We start from the raw sequence: 20517 nt of genomic DNA, 5'->3' as shown, positions 1-20517 counted from the left end.
TGTGACTTCCCATTGGCCACAGACTTGGATCATTTCCCTGCTGTGCTCTCCCTGGCTCCAAGCACATTCCTGCTTTCTGGGACTGGTTCCCCATCCCCTTCTGCACTGCAGCACTTTCCCTGGTACTCACCCCCTTAGCTTTGCATCACAGCCCATGTTCCCCCAGCTTGCTTTCACTTCAGCTCTGTTCTCCCTTTCACAGTCCATATCTCTTCCCTTAGCCTCTCTTCCAATCGCAACCCATGTCTTCCAGCTCTCGGTGCCTGTGTCTACACTTTCCTTCCTCATTCCTTTCCCAGTGCCTCCCTCAGCACTTTTTCCTCTCCCTGTGGTAGAACAAAGTAAGGCAAGAAGACTATCTGAACTACACTGCTGCTCTCATCTGCTCCCTGCTATTAGCCCAATGCTCAAACATTCCTTAGCCAGCGAATAGGCTTTAGGGGAGGTGGGACCAGTAGATTAGGAGAATCCCCTATTGCCTATTCGCTGGCCAAGGAATGTTTGATCTCCATCATCATTAATGAGACAACCTATTTCACACCTCTGGTAACCAATTACTCTATGAACATTCCAGATTTTATTTCATATGCAGTGTATCCCTTTTGGCTTGGGGAATGAGACATTTCATAAACTGCTCAACTTTACAGGACTCCACGCTTATATTAAACAACTTAAGACAACCTCCAAAGAAGTGAATCGTACCATCCCCTTTGAGAATGGACAGGCCTCAGAGGCAGTGGGAAGTAAATTAACAAGACAACAACCAGGTGGTGCAGAAAAAGTATATTATATAGGACTAGGCTTGTACAAATATAGATCTTAAATTGGATTTAGAGCTGCTTCTGTGTGTCTATCAGGAAAATGTGACTGTCCTTCTGAAAATGGTGTATAGGTGTGAAGAGCTGAAGGAGGAAGAGAGACGAGGCAGGGGGTTTGAAGCTTGTCTTTATAGATTTGAGTTTGTTCTAAAAATAGTATCTCCTTTTGTATGTCCAAGCACCAAGCCCAAAAGACTTTTGTTGGCCTTAAGTACTAGTATTAACATATTTTCCAGTATCTCTCCATGTCACAATTTGGTATTTGTTTGAAACAATGGCCCTCAATTGACAAGGAACACCAGACTTTATCATATCTTTTGAAAGTTCAGGGCTTTACAGGATACTCCCAAGTACTACACAAGAGGAATTTTGTTAATCTTAAGTACTGGTTATTTAGTCTCCCTGAAGTGGCATTCTGAGTAAAAAGTCTTTTGTTAGACTGAACAGCAATGGGCAGAAGCCATTCAGTCTATCTTCACTAACATTCCTATGGTCAGAAAGGTTCAGATTGTTTAAATATAATATCCCAGAATCCTTTGTTTGCATTCTGGACCTGCCAGCATATAATAATGTAATGCTGACAAGTGCATCTAAGAGACCCCCATCACCTGAGGGGGGGGGGGATGATGATGGTCATCTCTGTCCCAGGCATAAGCTTCCCTTGCTTTGCCACTGAGTCTAGCTTGAGAATCAAGGGAACTGAGTTTAATTCCCACTGTATCTCCTTGTGACTTTGGGCAAGTCACTTAACCTCCATTACTCCAGGTACAAAATAAGTACCTGTAAATATATAAACCACTTTGAATGTAACTATAGGCTTGTGGCAACATTCAAAATGTTTATAGTCCTTCTTATTGTGGTCAGGGCAGGCTTAAAAGACATTTAGCATGTGTGTTGAAATTCTGGATTTTTCTGTCACAGTTCGGGCAAGGCCAAAATCCTGACAGTCTTTTTCATTTTCCAAAGAGCAATGAAACAATACTGGAAAAACAACAATATTTAATTTTAATGGAAGACTTTCATTTTGTGCCAAGTCAGCTGAGTGGAAAAAATAAAACTGAGGCGTTGAGGAGACTGCTGTGCACAGAGAGAGCTGTGCATGCTTAGAACTTTACACTATGTTCTGCATACTGGGAGTGCCAATTTTGTCCCAGTGCTATCAGATGACATCCACCCACCTGTGAGCCTGACTCAATCTTACTTGTTGCTGGAAAATGTCTCTTACAAAATTGCATGATCGAAATACATATGCCTATAGGAGCACATATAGTTTAGTTCGGTTTAATTAATTTGCTTGCTGAATCATGCACCACATTGGTTTATAAAAACATTCCACCTGATATTCAGCCTGCAGCAGTATGCGGCATCTGAGCTGCTCACAGCTTTGCAAAGTTATGCACCTGGGCAGCCAAAATCCATGCAAGACTTATACCCTTAATGGCGAGATCCTAACAAGAACGGTAGCAGAACGAGACTTAGGGGTGATCGTCAGTGAGGACATGAAGGCTGCCAATCAAGTGGAGCAAGCTTCATCCAAGGCAAGACAAATCATAGGTTGCATACGCAGAGGTTTCATCAGCCGTAAGCCTGAAGTCATTATGCCATTGTATAGATCCATGGTGAGGCCCCACCTGGAATATTGTGTGCAATTCTGGAGGCCGCATGAGTCGGTCCAGAGAATGGCCACCCGGATGGTCTCGGGACACAACGATCTCCCATACGAAGAACGGCTAGATAAATTACAGTTGTACTCGCTTGAGGAGCGCAGAGAGAGGGGAGACATGATCGAGACGTTCAAGTATCTCACGGGACGCATCAAAGCGGAGGAAGATATCTTCTTTTTCAAGGGTCCCATGGCAACAAGAGGGCATCCGTGGAAAATCAGGGGCGGGAAACTGCGAGGTGACACCAGGAAATTCTTTTTCACTGAAAGGGTGGTTGATCGCTGGAATAGTCTTCCACTTCATGTGATTGAGGCCAGCAGCGTGCCTGATTTTAAGGCCAAATGGGATCGACACGTGGGATCTATTCACAGAGAAAGGTAGGGGAGGGTCATTGGGGTGGGCAGACTGGATGGGCCGTGGCCCTTATCTGCCGTCTATTTCTATGTTTCTATGTTTCTATGACTCCAGATATTCAATGCCAGGGCATGTGCAGCTCCCAGCATTGAATATCCAGGTCTCAGTAGTCACCAGTAGGTTAACCGGGTGCCAACTAATATTCAGACTGGCACTCAGTTAACTTCACCATATAAAGATAGGATCACTTTTTTTTGCTGTCCTAACTTTATGTGGTTACTTAGCTAGTTGGCGGGCTGAAAACTGCTGCTAACCAGCTAAGTTTGCACTCCGCCCGTGCCCTGCCCCCAGCCCACCCCTAACCTAGCTGGTTAAGTGCCACTGAATATTCCCAAATCACTTTGAATATTGGGCCTACTGGTTCTTAGAAAAATTAATAAAAAGAGCGAGGGAAAGAAGGACTAGATATGAGAGCTCCCCATGTTGTCTGTTCACTATAAGTTCCCCATATATTGTATAGACTCTTAACTTCGTAAATCGCTTTGAACCTATATAGGCACAGTATGATCCATAAATTATAGATTAGATTAGGGTCAGAGCCAGGCTTAGGAAATGCTACAAAATTACTTCTAGGTGTTCCCAGGATGGAGACAAACTGTCGCTGTGCATATTATAAAATATGTATATAATAAATCAATAATATAACAGTTTATATACCGCAGGACCGTGAAGTTTTATGCGGTTTACAATAATTAGAAGATGTTACAGTTTGTACATGCAGAAGGCAAATGCATATATTTCACTTTCTTCAAAGCAGGCATAAATTTGTGTCATCAAATCATGTTATTTGGTTGTCAAATTTTGCTGACTAGATGCTCAGCTCAAATATTGTGTTAAGTAAAGGAACATTACTTTGCAATGGCCTCATCACGATCCCTGATGGCTTTTACTACTTGCTCGCTCGATTTCTTCTCCTGAAAAGATGCTTGGAGATGATCTCTCTCTTCCTTCAGTGTGTTAATTTCTAAGCTCAGGAAAGTCACCTACAAACAAAGAGATAAACAATTGCATAAAACCAACCAACATATTTAAGGGAGGAAAGAAAATAGGACTTGTATACTTCCTTTTTGTGGTTACACATTCAAAGTGGTTTACATCTATACAGGTACTTATTTTGTACCAGGGCAATGAAGGACTTGCCCAGGGTCACAAGGAGCAGTGCTGAGATTTGATCCCACAACCTCAGGGTACTGAGACAGCTGCTCTACCACTAGGTCATGCTTCACCTCTGTCCATGAATATAAATGCCTCATTAGCTCATATTTAGAAAAGGTGAGTAATAGAAATTCAAAAGCAAGTTACTTCTCTGGTGTTTTATGTTGATTCTGCTTTTGATATAATTTTATTTCTTATATTTTTGTACATTTGAAGTTTTTAAAGGAATTTAACTGGGTAGTTAATTACAGATTAGATTCTGCTGGCTGAAAACTATTCCCCTATTCTTGCAAATCTGAGCCTTGTAGCAAAGAACGAGAGTGTTGCTTCGACTGGTGCCATTCTGGTGTTGGAGTCTCAGAATTCTTCTTCTTTTTTTTTTAATATATATTTTATTGCTTTTTCAAGAATAAACAAAAGACTCAACTATACATGGTGTTCAACACAAGAAGTGAGTACCAATGCACATCCCAATTTCACCGTATACCTGAGCCACCCTCCCCCACCCCAGTACCACTCCCAACCCCCCATCCAAATCAAGAAACAATGAACAAATTCCAGTCCAGTGCAGTCCCAACAAAATTCCTATGCATTCAACAGATCACTACGAGCTCTATGTGTTAAAGTGTCCCAAAATGGTGTCCAGCAGAGACAAAATAACCTGCCCAGGGCAGAGTCCAACGAGGAAAAACAAAGCCTCTCCATAGAAGTTTGGTGGATCATCAAGGTGCGCCAGCAGGAGAGCGTCGGGGAATCAGAGGAGATTCAACATAGCAAGATCGCTTTCTTCCCCAACAACACTGAATTCTTCTTCTTTTTAGATATTTTACCCGAGCGGTGCCGTTCAGGTATTGGAGTCTCAGAATGCTTCCTCGTTCGACACACATTACCCAACTTAACAGGACTTCGGTCAGAGCGCCTGGAAGAAGACGAATTACATTGAGGAGATCGATGCTTGGAAGAGCGATGCTCCGGTGCTGGAGTGGTAAAGCTGGAACGAGGAGTCAATTCTCTGGGATGCACCAATGGAGCATCGACGGTGCCAGGAGTCCTGGCAATGTTAGGCTCAGACTGGACTGGTACCAGAGAAGTCAGTGTCAGGAGCAGTAAATGAAACTGGACCCCAAGCTCCTCCCAAAGCAAAGCATCAAGCTTTTGCCTCAGACTAAGCATCGGTTCTTGAGCCTCGTCACCGGTACCATAGGTGCTGTGATACGGTCCGGGGAGGATGATGCTGATGTTGAGGCACTCCTCGATAACGGAACCAGTCGCTGCAGAGACTTGTGCTTGGTTAGCATGAATTGGCTCAATGCCATCATGACCAGCGTCCCTGATGGTGAAATGGATGGCTTTTTAGCCGGCTTACCCGAGGGCGCGATGTGCTGCGACACCAGTGTTGATGGTGGCGCCGCTGGCAGTGTCGAAATCTTCGATGGACTCGGTGTCGTCGATGCCTCTCCTTCCATAGCAACACCGAAAAGAGCAGCGCTTACAAGTCTGAACACGCTGTTCAGGACCTAAACACTGGAGACACCAGCTGTGAGGGTCTGTAAGCGAAATAGTGTGCACACACCAACCGCAGTTTTTAAAACTGGTCAACAGGCGTGACATGGACAGGAACACCGCCTCAGCCAAATTAAACTCAATGGCTAAGGTGGTCGACAGGGCAGACGGTAAAAAAAAAATAACACTTTTAAAAAAAAAAAAAAATTTATTTTCTAAATGAAAAAGAATATAAAGAAAGAAGAAATAACAAGAAAAGAAGAAATCCGCGAGAGTGGGAAGGCAAAAGATGATCAACGGCTGTTGAAATGCGACTTCTTAGCTCTGTGGAAACTAAGAAACTGAGGGACTGCGCGCCTATGTTGGGCGGGTAGGCACTCGCGCATGCGTGGTGCGGGCTATTGCGAACTTTCTGAAAGTCTTAAAGTGGCGATGCACTTTTAAAGTGTCTGTACCAGGGCTCCATCAGTAACGTCACCCACATGTGAGAATATGCTGCCTGCTTGTCCTGGGATAATCCATTCTTCGGCTGACTGTGCTGTATTCATATTTTAGGTGGCATAAGAAGCTAGGGGTTGTCATGACTTGGTGTAGGGAAGCCACTCTGAAGGAGAGGTAGAATGTGCAGTTTATTAGAGATTGGTTTAGAGGTAAACATGGTAAAGGGCAGCCACAGTCCAGTGCAGGCCAGTGTTCATTTGACTATCTTCATCTTCTGAAGGAGAGGCAGAACTTGTATTTGTTAGGAATTGGAATCACACTGAAGGGACAGTAGAATCTAGTGTTTGTCAGGACCTGGTGTAACTATGGAATATGCTACAGGGCAGGCAGAGTCCAATACAGGTTACTCCGTACCTGAGTATGAAGTTTCTGCAATTCTTGCAGACTTTCTTTCATCCTCTGTTGTTCTCCTTGGAGTAACTCCCTCAGAGCCCTGGAATCCTCACTTGTTCGTTTGAACTGTTCTTCCAGTGCATCATCATCATTCCTCCTTGAACCCTAACAGAAAGAAGGTCATCCCTTTATTTTCTGATTCTTTATGAATGATTACATTAAAAAAAAAAAAATGTCTAAAGGCAAGTTATGTTTAAATGATTTTTATTATTCCATTCAGGAAATAACATTTTCAACAATATAATCAGTTCCCCTCCCATCCCCCCTCCCATCCCCTCCCCAAGAATCCATGGCCGGTCCAACAGCTGAGAGTGGGAATAAAATCTTAAAGATTCAAAAGTCTACTGAGAGCACGCGGTGTGAGGTCCTGCCAGAAGTGCTCCCACACCTGACAAAATTTGGGACCCGGGCCAAGAGTCAAGTCTCCCACCATGGTCTAAAGGCAAGTTAAAAGAAAGTTTTGCTTACTAACAGCTTAATACTGCTAAGAAACTGCTGGGAAGCAAAAAAAAAAAACCTATCAGACTCAACTTTGGTTTCAGTCTGTCGCTTCAAACCTTCAGTTTCAGACTAATAATATAATAAATGATGGTGAGTGGAAAACAAAACAAAACAGAGATAGGTTTTGGTATGGTAGAAGGAGGAAAGAGTCCAAAGCAAGATTACCAAAAATGACAGCACCTTGAGAAATCCAGAAGCTACTTGAGAGAAATATGGTGGAGGTGGCCAATATAAAAATGATGATCCAGGAAAGTGCTCTACACATATCAACATTATGAGCAGAATGACTGTACAGATGAATACACATAACAAAAGAGCCACCCAGCTCAAGATATGTGCTGGGTGTGAAGAAAGAAATGCAACTATGTTATACAGCATGAAAACAGCTAAGTGAGTTTTAGGATGCAAACAACAGAAGTCACTGAAATAGCATCTGTATTTTGGGGTTTTCAGTGGGCATAGGAGGCATACAGCTCATTGAATTTATTAAAGGATTATTACCAAAGATTCTGAACATGCAGTTCAAATATCCTTTTGAAGTGGAAACAGCTCATAAGATACCCAGCCTCATGACCCCTAATTTGAAAGGCCCATTTCCAGGCTGTGGAAATATTGTGCAAAATCTGGGTATAAATGGAAGTGAAATAGAATAGAACAAGACTAACCATTGTTTTGAACTGTACAAAAAAAATAAAAATAACGGCAGAAAACAGAAAACAGTTCCTGATTCCACAACTGAAGCAGCTGGGGCACATTATGGATTATTTTATCTGGCAATGCTGTTGACTGTTTGATGGTTTCCTTTTTGTAAGAAAAGTAAATAAAAGTAAGAGAAAAAGAAAGCTGCTTTGGTTCTCAAAAGCAGTAGCTGAAAAGGTAAAGAAAAAGAGGTTAACCTTCATAAACTACAAGAGATGGAGGAAGACAGGTGAAAATATCTAGTAAAGCTAAAAGAAGTTGGTAGAGTAGTCAGGAAAGCAAAGATGCAACTAAAATAAAAATATAGACAATATGGTAAAATGGAGGGGAGGCAATGCATATTTTAGATATGTTAGTGATAGGAAGAAGTGCAAAAGTGGCATTGTGAGACTCAAAGGTAAAGGGATGGAATACATAAAAGCTGATAAAGATAAGGCAGAATTGCTTACAAATATTTCTGTTCTATGTTCATGGCCGAAGGGCTGAAAGCAGGACCACCCCCTCCTCTGACTGGAGCATCCCCTCCTCCAGACAATGTGAGGGTGTGTGGAGTGGTTATGGGGACCACTTGTCAAATCTGTTAGCCCCCCCCCACCCCGAAACAGGAAGTAGACATCAGAGGATGCTGGGACTTGTGGAGCTGACAGTCATGCACAGGCGGACTGCAGCCTGTGACTATTCTAGCACCCCCAACTTCCTGTACTCAGAGCAGACCACCCCTACCACCCCATCCTTCGTATGCTATTGATTAGGGAAGTTCTGGCAGATCAGCTGGCCTACCTTTTCAATGCTTCTCTAGAATCAGGAGTGAGCCTGGAAGACTGGAGAAGGGCAGATGTGGTCCCTCTTCAGAAAAGTAGAAGTAAGGATAGAAGAGGTTGGAAACTACAAGCTGGTAAGTCTGACTTCTGTAGTAAATTAATGGAAATACTTTTTAAAAAGAATAGTAAAGTTTCTGGAATCCAGTGGATTACATGGCCCGAAACAACATGGTTTCACTAGAGGTACATATTGTCAAACAAATCTGATCAGTTTCTTTGACTAGATGACCAGAGAGTTGGAGTGAGGGAGAAAGCTAGATGGAGATCGCTCTGAGGAAAGGGATGCAACCAGTGATGTGCCTCAAGGTTCTGTTCTTGGGCCTGTTCTTTTTAAGATTTTTATAAATGATATTGCTGAAGGGTTGTCGGGTAAGATTTGCCTCTTTGTGGATGATACGAAAATCTGCAATAGAATAGACACACCAGATGGTGTGAATAACATGAAGAAAGACATGGCAAAGCTTGAAGAATGGTCTGAAATTTGGCAGCTAAAATTTAATGCTAAGAAATGCAAGGTGATGCATTTGGGCTGCAAAAATCCAAGGGAACAGTACAGATTAGGGAGTGAAGAGCTTATGTGCACGACAGAAGAGCGGGACTTGGGTGTGATTGTATGTGATGATCTTAAGGTGGCCAAACAGGTTGAAAAGGTGAAGGAAAAGCTAGAAGGATGCTAGGTTGCATAGGGAGGAGAGGTATAGCTAGTAGGAAAAAAGGAGGTATTGGTGCCCCTGTATAAGACTTTGGTGAGACCTCATTTAGAATATTGTGTACATTTCTGGAGGCCACACCTTCAAAAAGATATAAAAAGGATGGAGTCGGTCCAGAGGAAGGCTACTAAAATGGTATGTGGTCTTCATCATAAGGTGTATAGGGACAGACTTAAAGATCTCAATCTGTATACTTTGGAGGAAAGGCAGGAGAGAGGAGATATGATAGAGACGTTTAAATGCACATGAGTCAAGTCTTTTTCATTTGAAAGGAAACTCTGCAATGAGAGGGAATAGGATGAAGTTAAGAGGTGATAGGCTCCGGAGTAATCTAAGGAAATACTTTTTTACAGAAAGGGTGGTAGATGCAAGGAACAGTCTCCCAGAAGAGATGGTGGTGACAGAGACTGTGCCTGAATTCAAAAGGGCCTGGGATAGGCACGTGGGATCTCTCAGAGAAAGAAAGAGATAATGGTTACTGCGGATGGACAGGCTAGATGGGCTAGTTGGTCTTTATTTGCCATCATGTTTCTATGTTTCATGTATTTAGTTTTAGAAAAAGCCTTTGGCACAGTTCCACATAAACTAATAAATAAACTGAATGTCTCGGCATGGACCCTAAAGTGACTGGTTGAGTTAGGAACTGATTGAGTGGAAGCCATCAGAGGATAGTGGTATATGGAGCTCACTCTGAGGAAAGGGATATTACCAGTGATATCCACAAAGTTCAGTTCAGTTTTGTAAATGATAGTGCTGAAGGACTGTCTAGGAAGGTTTGACTCTTTATGGATGAGACCAAAAGCTGCATGGCTAACATGAGGAAAGAACTAGCAATGTTTGAAGAAAAGTCCAGAATTTAGCAGCTAAGATTTAATGCTAAGCAATTCAGGGTCATTCATTTGGGCTGCAAAAACCTAAGGGAATGGTATAGTTTATGGGGTGAATAACTTTAGTGCATGAAAGAGAGCAGGACTTGGGTGTGATTATATGTGATGATCTTAAGGTTCCCAAACAGGTGGAAAAGATGACAGTGAGATCTAGATGGATGCTTGGGTGCATAGGGAGAAGAATGGCCAGTAAGAAAAAGGAAGGAGATGATATCCCTGTATAAGACTCTGGTGAGACCTCATTTAGAACAGTGGTTCCCAACCCTGTCCTGGAGGACCCCCAGGCCAATCGGGTTTTCAGGCTAGCCCTAATGAATATGCATGGAGCAGATTTGCATGCCTATCACTTCCATTATATGCAAATCTCTCTCATGCATATTCATTAGGGCTACCCTGAAAACCTGACTGGCCTGGTGGTCCTCCACAGGGTTAGGAACCACTGACTTAGAATATTGTGTACAATTCTGGAGACCGCACCTTCAAAAAGGATGGAGTTGGTCCAGAGGAAGGCAACTAAAATGGTCAGTGGTCTTCATCATAAGGCATATGGGGGACAGATTTAAAGATCTCAATATGTATATTTTGGAAGAAAAGCGAAGAGGGGAGATGTGATAGAGATCTTTAAATACTTCCTTGGCATAAATGCACAGGAGGTGAGTCTCTTTCAATTGAAAAGAAGCTCTGAGATGAGGGAGTGAAAGAAGATAGATTCAGAAGTAACCTGAAGAAATACTTCATGGAAAATGTGGTGAGTTAATGGAACAGCTATAGGTGGTGGAGATATAAACTGTATCTGAATTCAAGAAAGCTTGGGATAAGTACATAGGCTCTCTAAGGGAGAGGAAGACTTAGTAGATGTTTCTTAATAATGGAGAACAATTAATGTAATACAGGAACAGAAGCAGAGAACCACGTGAGCTTGGTTCAAATCCTACTGTAGCACATTGTGACCTTGGGGAAATCACTTAAATTTGACTGTGAGCTCAATAAAGACAGGGGAAACATCTACTGTACATGAATATAATTTGCCTTGCAAAAGGCATGAACTAAAGTGCTTTAAAAAATGAAATGCTTCATTATAGATACAGGTGAAAACACCACCACCTCTTTGGAGATTCAATGGCACACGTTCACAGGATGAAACTTTTAGGCAGGAGATTCTAAAGCAATCAAAGAATATTTTCACATTTAAAGATGAGATGCCTGTAATTCAGGAAATCAAATGGGATGCCTTCAAAGACACTATAAAAGGCGCTCCTTTGAGTTATATTGCTTTGCGAAATAAAAAAGGGAGAAAAAAAACTAGCTCAGTTAGAGAAGATTTGTGATAATAGAAAGGCAGTTAGTGGGGAAATGAGATAATATGTTATTGAATAAATTAATTGGAGTTATATTTAGAAAAGGAGCTCGAGAAGAACTGTTTGTACAAATTAAAATGAGGCAAGTTCTTAACTTTGCACAGTTGGAAGAGAAATACTAGTTACATTCAGGGAGATCTGTTCCCTTCTCTTCAAGTGAGAAATTTGATATTTTGAGGGATGGGAAAATGAAAAGTGAATTTGAAAAGAAAGTGTGCAAGCCAATTTGGAGGGAACGTATCTCTCAATTATATATGTTTCTTTTTTTTTGGTTTTGTTTTTTTTTTAAATTCTTTATTCATTTTCAAGCTTTCATCAAGTGTACAAATATCAAATCAGTAACACAGTATACATCACTTGATATTCTTACTATTATATCTTATAATACAAATATTTAACCCTCACCCCCCATCCAACCCATTAACAATTTCTAAACTGAACAATAAAAAATAATACCCTCCCCCCTTATAATAACTGGTGTATACGTCAAAAGAAAAATGGCGTTTAATCATTACATATACGTTTCTGAATATAGACAAAGTGTGGAAAGTGGGGCATATGAAGGATTGGAAGAAAGATCAGGGTAGGGAGTTGTGTCAGGGGAAGTGGGAGGAGTTGTCTTTGGGTACATAAAATCTCATATGCTCTGCAACTTGTTGAAAATGAAATCAAAACGCTGGTAAAGTGGTACCGAATGCCAAATGTATTGCAAGCCATTTATAAGCATGGAGTGGGAGTCTGTTGGAGGGGTTAAGGGGAATTAGAAACCTATGATACAGTTTCTGAGAAGACAAAGAATATATATGACATTGCTTTTAGCTATTATAAGTGCCTGTCCTGCATGCTTGTTTCAGGCTATCCTGTTTTAATTTGGTGTCCCTGTCCATTTTCTTAAATGTTGTAAGTATGATGTGAAGTGTCATGATCTTTACGTTCATCTGAGTTAAACTTCCTATCAGTCCCTTCTTTAAAAGTTATCGGAACGAGAAGAGCGGACATCTTTACTGTCGCAGGTCCAAAATGGTGGAACTTTCTTCCCCAATACATTAGAATAGAACAAGATATTTCAACCTTTAAAAAACTATTAAAATCTTATTTGTTTAAGGATGCCTATGACCTTTAATAATTCTAAATTATTTATTTTGTTTTAATTAATATTCACAAAAGTGCTTTGTAATTTTTACCCTACCTTTTGTTTTTTCCTTTTTTCCATTCCCTTATTGTAACTACACCCCCTTTCCTTCTTTTCATGTTAGTTATTATTGGTTTAATAAGTTTAAAGATGTTTTATTATATTATGTACATCGCTTAGAATATTTGTAATAGGCGATCCATCAAGAGTTAAATAAACTTGAAACTTGAAACTTTGTAAGCCAAATGGTAAAACTAATTTAAATAAACTACAAATGATAAGTATATGTGATGGGACTGCCCCAAGATTCAGGGTTATTGGTGGAGGGTTTGGAACTATGTACAACAACTAATAAAAGCACAGATTCCATTTACCATAGAATCCATTTTTATTGAATAGAAGGTGGTGGGGATTGAAAGTCTTTTGGATAAGTTGATGGAGATTGCCTTTGTAGTAGCATACTGAATGTCCTGACTCTACAAATACTAAAGGACAAATTGGGCTGTTTTTTTGAGAGCAACATCAACTTACTGCTTTGCAAACTCACAAATGGACAAAATACTAACAAATGTTGGAACACTACTGGAACAGGGTAGTAGAAGGAGGGGAATATTAGATTGTTGTTAATTTAGGATGAGGTGGGGAGGAGTAAGTTTGAGATGGCAGTAAGGAATGGGAGTTACATGAGTCAGTTTTAGGGGATGGGACAGGAGGATATAGGTTTTAGAGGGTATATTTATATGTTTTTCTTACTCTATAGCTGTTCTTTGGAGTGGGCACTGAAGGAATCACAGTGTCACAACTTGTACTATTCCCTGAAAATTCACAAACAGTTATAAAAAAAATAAAGAGCTGCCAATGCTAGTAATGAGAATTTACTTAAACGATGGGGTAGCCAACAAATTCTGTTGAGAGGATTGTAAAACACAACCTTGGGTGTAAGGAATAAGCAGACAAGGCAGAAATAGAGGGAAACTACTAGCACGAATACTATGAACTAAAGACAGAATTTTAAGATGGATCCTTACTGATATTGGGGAGCCAATGTTCTGATTTTAGAGAAGTTATCCCACTCCAACACAACTGCATTTCAAGCAATGCTCCACATCAGGGTGGGATACTTCTTTTCTACTGAGATTTGTCTTCTCTTCTATGCCAATACCTTCTTGGCATTATAAACAGAACTGGAAAATCAAATTGTGTGATCTCCAATAACCTGGTATATGATGGCCCTTCATAATATTGTCTATGAGAAGCTTATACAATTCATGTTTTGAGCGAGATGCAGCACCATGCTGATAATTTTTCAATCCAAGCAATTTCATTATATTTTTTTCTACACTTCAGCCTTTGTTGGAAGCATGTCATATTTTCAATTATTTATATGTCTATTTGGCACATAAATGTTAGCATCCACTTTATAGACTTGACCTCAATGAGATTAACTAGTTTAGATTTATTGTTGTTGAGACTGTGTAAGCGGGAATTGATGGAGAGGTTTTGTCCTGGTTTTCAGCTTACTTGGTGGGGAGGTCGTTTGCTGAAAGGAGTGGACAAACGGTATCAGAGGTAAAGGAAGTTAAAAAGGAGTGTCCTAGGGATCCACCCTGTCAGCCTTGTTATTTAACCTATCTTTGGCTACTTTAGGAAAAAGATTTCGTGAACTGGGAGTGCACTATAGATTTTATGCAGAAGATATTTTGGGGTTTTCCCCATTGAGAGTGGAATGTTGGAAGTTGGGAAAGATTTGAACAAGTATATGAAAACGGTGAATGATTGGATGGATGATCACGGGTTGCAATTGAATACTGGGAAATCAGAAGTAATGATAGTGAGTGAGGATAATGTGGAGAAACTTCCAACTGAAATCCAGGTTCAAGCAATGAATTTGCAGGTTAGAAGGGAGATAGTATGATCTTAGGTGTCTGTTTGGACTATACTCTCTCAATGGGAAAACAGGTCCTCAGGATTGTCCAGAGTGGATACTCATAGCTACGGACACTTTATCAATTGAAACCAATGCTTCTTCCATACGACTTTCGTTCGGTGGTACAGGCATTGATTTTGACTCGCCTAGATTACTGTAATATGCTTTACCTGGGGCTAACTAAGATTAAATGTAAGGCATCACAGCAACTGATGAATTTTACTGCGAGGCTGATTTGGGAAATCTCACACAAAGAACATATTACCCCGGTGCTGAAACAGCTGCACTGGTTTCCAGTGGCACAAAGGGTTTGTTATCAGTAATACATCAGAGTCTATATGGACTTGTTCCATTGAATGTTCAATCTCTGTGGGAGGTGTACCAGTCGAGGAGGAATCTGAGGTCTGAGGATACTATGAGATTGAATTCCATGAAGGAGAAAACTGTTTGGTATGCCAAATCCAGAACAATGTTGTCCTTGGTGGGGGTAAAATTATGGAATTCCCTCCCTGGCATTCTGAGGATCTGTTCTGACCATTTACAGTTTAGAAAGATGTTGAAGACACAACTATATGTGGAGGCTTTCCTCTGAAACTTTGCCAGTAAGCATATTTGATAAGAAATCTGAATTATGATTACTGCACCTTATTAAATTCATTGAGCTTTTGACGTAACTTAAGTGGACTAAATTACTATGTGACTGTGATGTAAATGAATACATTTTGTAACTGTATTGTCCATGAACTATTGTGAATGTTTTAATTGTTAACCGCTTAGTTACAGGCGGTCTAGACATTTTTGAAATAGCAAATAATAGTGATTACTCACCAAGTATTCATTGCCATCCAGAATACTCTGTATCAGCCTCTTGAGCTCTGTGAGGGCAACATGCAGGCTGCCTGCTGGGATATCTTTGGCTGATGAGGTTTCCGAGGAGTCATCCATGGAAGAGTCAGTAGAGACAGCAGAGTCTGCAATATCATTTCCTCGGAGGTGAGAGCACAAGGATCGAATCTGGCAGTATGCTTCCCAGAGCTGCAGTTTTAACTTAGAGAAACATTGAATAAGAGAATGGAAAGAGTTTTTTTTAGTTCAAAAGTTTTATTGATTTTATAGAAAAAGTAAACAGAAAAGTATACAAATGGTAACTAAGATGCGATACAATCTAGTTGCACAAACAGTGATAGTACACATGTAAAGAGCAATAATCATGAAACAATACAACTGATCAATCAATGTCAAACTTATGTGAAAAACCAGCACAAAATCCATTAGTAGTAAATATGCATACAAAGCATAAAGGAGATTTCCCAATGAGCACCACGCAAAGCTATGTCTGAGCTATTGAGTAATATATCAATATATGTAGAAAGAGTATGACATAAAATTCCAGAGATCGGAAAGGTTTAACAGAGACTTGAAAATCAGAAGGAATATTCTTGAGGACTTGTGTATTTGCAACTGATTTGTTCATATATACTGTATCTACAACTGTTTCCTCTTGTGGGAGAAGGAAAAAGAAATGTGTGGATTATACACACCGCTCTATTATAATAGAGGGGCTAGAGTACCAAAATACAATAAATAAATCCAAACTCCAATGAAAAATAATCCTATTTGTATTCCAACCACAATCACATTCAGTAATGGAGGAAAAGGCCTCAGAAGCTGTAGGAAGCAAATGCTGTCCCTTGGCTATAGGAGAGAGAGCTGTATACCATACTAGCTCCTCTACTAACTTATATCATTGGCTTTAAAAAACCTCCGATATTATCTTTCAATGTATATTGGTATATATAATCTGCTCAGACTGGCAGCGAAGAGCACAGTTCTGTTTAAGTCATGCTGACTAAAGAAAGCTGACCTTAACTGACAGAGCGGGATGTTATTCAAATAAGTATTATTTCATACTTTTGCTTAGTTTACCAGTCTGAGCAGATTATATATACCAATATACATTGAATAATAACACTGGAGGTTTTTTAAAGCCAATGACAGAAGTTACTAGAGGAGCTAGTATGGCATACAGCTCTCTCTCCAATAGCTAAGGGACAGTGTTTGCTTCCTACGGCTTCTGAGGCCTTTTCCTCCATTACTGAATGTGATTGTGGTTGGAATACAAATAGGATTATTTTCATTGGAATTTGGATTTATTTATTGGATTATACACATCTACATACTCATATATAGAGAAATAAAGGTGAAAATACTGTGTTATAGCATTTTTAGACGTCCTTAGACACAAGACCACTTCGATGTTAACAACTGTAAAGCAGAGTGAGTTTTCTGAAGCAGCTGGCAAGGCGAAACGCGTCAGAACTCAGAAGTTTTTGAAAGGCCATTTTCAGAAAAGTTAAATTGTGAACAATATAAGCACATATGGAGGTTATTGATGGATTATGCCACAACATTCAAACTGATAATTAAATGCTATGATTGAATGTCAGAGACACGGCTTTTGGGGCATAACCCCGCTTGTGGTCTCTTTACCAAAAAGGTCCTGAGCACTTATTTACATATCTTGACTCTATCATTTCAAGTTTGTTATTGGGTGTTAGATTATTGGAACTATAGCTAGTTACATATCACCCATAGTATATGATTCATTAATCCCAAGTATTTTTTTGGTAAAATGAAGATTATGTCTGTTTGGTATCAGCCCTGCATAAAGTGTTGTGCAACCTGACACCAGTGAAGTGTTATGATAATATCATTTCTAAATGGAATACAGAACTGGGGATGCAACTATGCTTGGATGATATTTGGCAGACTACATTAATTTATAGTGCTTATTATAAGGAATGTCAGTATCGCACAGTAATCAGAGCTTATTTTTCTCAAGTCCAAGTTTTCCATGCAGGACGTGTACCCATTAGGACTTCTAATAAATGTGGGGTGGCTGATATTACATTTTATACAACAGTATAAGGATGACCCAGGAAATTGTTTAATTAAAAATCATATAAAAATCCATAAATATCCAACTAAACTTGTCTTTGAGGTTCACGGACAATTGCTTGTATCAGCTTAATGAGCTAAGTCATTCTTTGAACAGGATTACACAGAAGACTTATGGACTCCTGAGGAAGGTAGAGTTTGCTGAAACACAGACTGTCACGTTCAGTTTTACAACTCTCTTTTGTGTACTGTTCCAGTTGGATATATTTGTATATGCTTCTTAAATATGATTTTTAAACAAAAGTTAAATTGGATATTATACATTTTTTATATGATATTTAATTAAACAATTTTCCTGCAAGTACTTTATTATATTTCCCTATCTGTCTTGGTGGACTCAAACTCTATCTAGTGTACCTGGGGCAATGATGAGATTAAGTGACTTGCCCAGGGTCACAAGGAGCAGTAAGGGATTTGAACCCACAGCCTCAGGGTGCTGAGCCTGTAGCTCTAACCCCTGCGCCACTCCCCCACCCCATAGTTCTTTGTGAGGTATTCAGACTCAATTCCCTTACAGATGGCACAAACAACTTGGATAAAGGGACATAAACTTGAAGGGACATAAGCTTTTGTTGTATGGACTGCCACATTTTTTTTTGTTTTAGCTTCTGATTTGTGGTGGACACCCCCCTTTTCTTTAATAATACATTTTCACATGCTTCTTGGCTTTGTCCAAATATTCAGAGCTTTTGGGTAAATGTCCTGCCTTATTTGGGAGCTATTCTATATATCCTCTCCTTGAGCAGTGATATTTGGTAAACGGGATCATGGGTTTCTTAACTGGACTGCTCCTACTTTCTGTTGGAGAAAAATGTGTGTTATAACATTGGCTCTCTGAAACGTCACCATCCTTCTGGCAATGGCAAGTAGCTTTTTATAATTTGATATTATTAGAAGCCTGTGATGCAAGAAAAAAACTATTTTAGATGATCTGGGAGCCTTATGACCAGGATTTATCTCCTAGGGCGAGAAGCCTAGTTTTAAACATATCATCTTTCTAAAGCTGGTATAGTTATTTTTTTTATTCTTTGTAGGGAAGCGTGCTGGGTAGAGGGTGGGTTTTGGTCTACAGGGAGGCTGTCTCTCCCTATCCCTGAGCTACACTATGGGCTCCTTTTATTAAGCTGCAATAGTGTTTTTAGTGCGCACGGAATTGCCCCGCGCGCTCTACCCACGCTACGTGGCTAGAACTAAAGCCAGCTAAATGCTGGCGTTAGCGTCTAGCGCGCGCGCTAAAACCGCTATTGCAGCTTAGTAAAAGGAGCCCTATGGGAGGCTCTAAGAGTTTAGGCCCCCCCCTATATGATATTGCTGTTCTTTTATTTCTTTAAGAGAGATGAGAGGGCTTTCTTTAAAGGAAACGGGGGATGTAGGGGGGCTGTTTGGTTAAGGGATCAACACTTATCTTTTTATGGTGTTTTATACTCTTTTATTTGGTACGAATGATCTATTTTGTGCCTGCCTAACCTTCAAGATCCTTCACGGCATCCTTCCTCCTCTTATTCCTCTATCCTGGAATTCCTCAAATCCAATTTCCACCAGATCCACGCAAAAACTAAAATTATCCTTCCCCTCCTTAAAAGGCATCTCCCATATTGGTAAATTAGGGTCCTCCCTCCCCTTCAGAATCACTCAGCTCTGGAATAGTCTCACTTCCCCTCTTCGTAACTTGAGCTCCCTTCAACTATTCCGTAAGCATCTGAAAACTTGGCTCTTCTCCAAAATGTAACCTCTCCCCCTCTCTGGTACTCTAAGCCCTAACCTCTCTTCATACTTATTTCTATAATTCCATTGGAGTTCCGTTCTATCCCAACCCCTGTAAACCGTGCTGAGCTCCACATTGTGGAGATGATGTGGTATATAAACCCAAGATTTAGTTTAGTTTAGTTTAGTTTATTTTGGTCTTGGAATTCTATATAAAACTGCTTTTATCATATATCAATCTTGTATTTCAAATATGTTTCTATAGGGGAGATCAGTTGGGCACAGCTGTTTCTAGTGATATTGTATTCTAGATTTTCATGTTTGTATCCTTCCAATAAATGATATATCTACTGTGTTAATGGTGGGAGTGGGGTTTAAGAGTTCATATTGCTTAGCATGATTAATGAAATATGAGTCATTGTATTGTTCAAATAGCTGTTTATTGAGTCCTTAATATAACAGATTTACATTAACATATTAGGACTGTAGATTGATAGTACCTTATCTCTACAATCTCAGATTAATTATTTTATTCAGAAATCCTTGTTATTCATGAGAAAGCTTTGTCTTATTCATATAAATATTTTGGACTTGAATTCAGAGTACTTGTTCAAGCTTTGCAACTAATGCAATTGGATTCACGTAACATCTGCTACCCAGCTTGCTCTCGCCAGCAACTCAAAAAAATTACATACTATTCAAAATAATGTTCAATTAATCTTTTCATTAGGAAAATATGACAGAATTTCTCAATATTTTATGAAATTACATTGGTTGCTTAAAGAGACAAGGATTTTATTTAAGCTTGCCTGCTTTCTCTATAACATGTATCATCTTACATATACCTACAAACTGTCTTTGCCAGCTGGCAAAGTTAAAAGTCATAGGCTACAAAACTTAAATTTATTAGCGTTTCCTTCTCCAAAGCATAAAAAAATTAAAATTATTACAGCAATCTTGGGCCCTTAGATTCACTAAATTTTAGAAAGATACTTTAGGCTTATTCCAAAGTTCACATTCTTACTTAGATCTTAGGGGAAAAATTAAAACCTTGTTAGTTAGAAAATTTGAATTATGTTAATGTATTCAAATTTTTTGAACTGCTATATATAATAATGCTGGAGGTATATTCCAGCTCTTTTTCCTTGTTAGTCACTTTGAGCTGTGAAGTATTAGCAGCATATAATCTATAATAATAAAACCCTAGAGCGCGCATGCGCTGTTGAACGATCGTGAGTCCTGGTGGCGTGAGGTGTGCTTCTGTGTCAGTGCTCACGGCACCTGCACCAGCGACTCCTCCGTCCCACTGCCGCTCCTCTTCAAAGCACTTCGGGTCTTTTACTGACCTAATTTCCTCTGCCGCATCCCTAAT

General features: G+C 39.9%; 1 protein-coding gene across 1 annotated transcript in view; it reads right to left on the bottom strand.

The window, feature by feature from the left end:
- BICDL1 (BICD family like cargo adaptor 1) overlaps window positions 1-20517 on the bottom strand; it is a 97867-nt gene that overhangs the window by 36121 nt on the left and 41229 nt on the right. Inside the window, exons 6-8 of the mRNA XM_033955992.1 lie at window positions 15312-15530; window positions 6410-6553; window positions 3749-3879 (exon numbers count right to left, since the gene is read on the bottom strand). Of these exons, the coding sequence (XP_033811883.1) occupies window positions 3749-3879; window positions 6410-6553; window positions 15312-15530 (494 nt within the window). The remainder of the gene's footprint in view (window positions 1-3748; window positions 3880-6409; window positions 6554-15311; window positions 15531-20517) is intronic.

This window comes from Geotrypetes seraphini, chromosome 8 (genome assembly GCF_902459505.1).
Source record: "Geotrypetes seraphini chromosome 8, aGeoSer1.1, whole genome shotgun sequence".
Taxonomy (NCBI): Eukaryota; Metazoa; Chordata; class Amphibia; order Gymnophiona; family Dermophiidae; genus Geotrypetes; species Geotrypetes seraphini.
The sequence above is the reverse complement of the archived record's forward strand: the minus strand, read 5'-3'. Positions and strand labels throughout refer to the sequence as shown.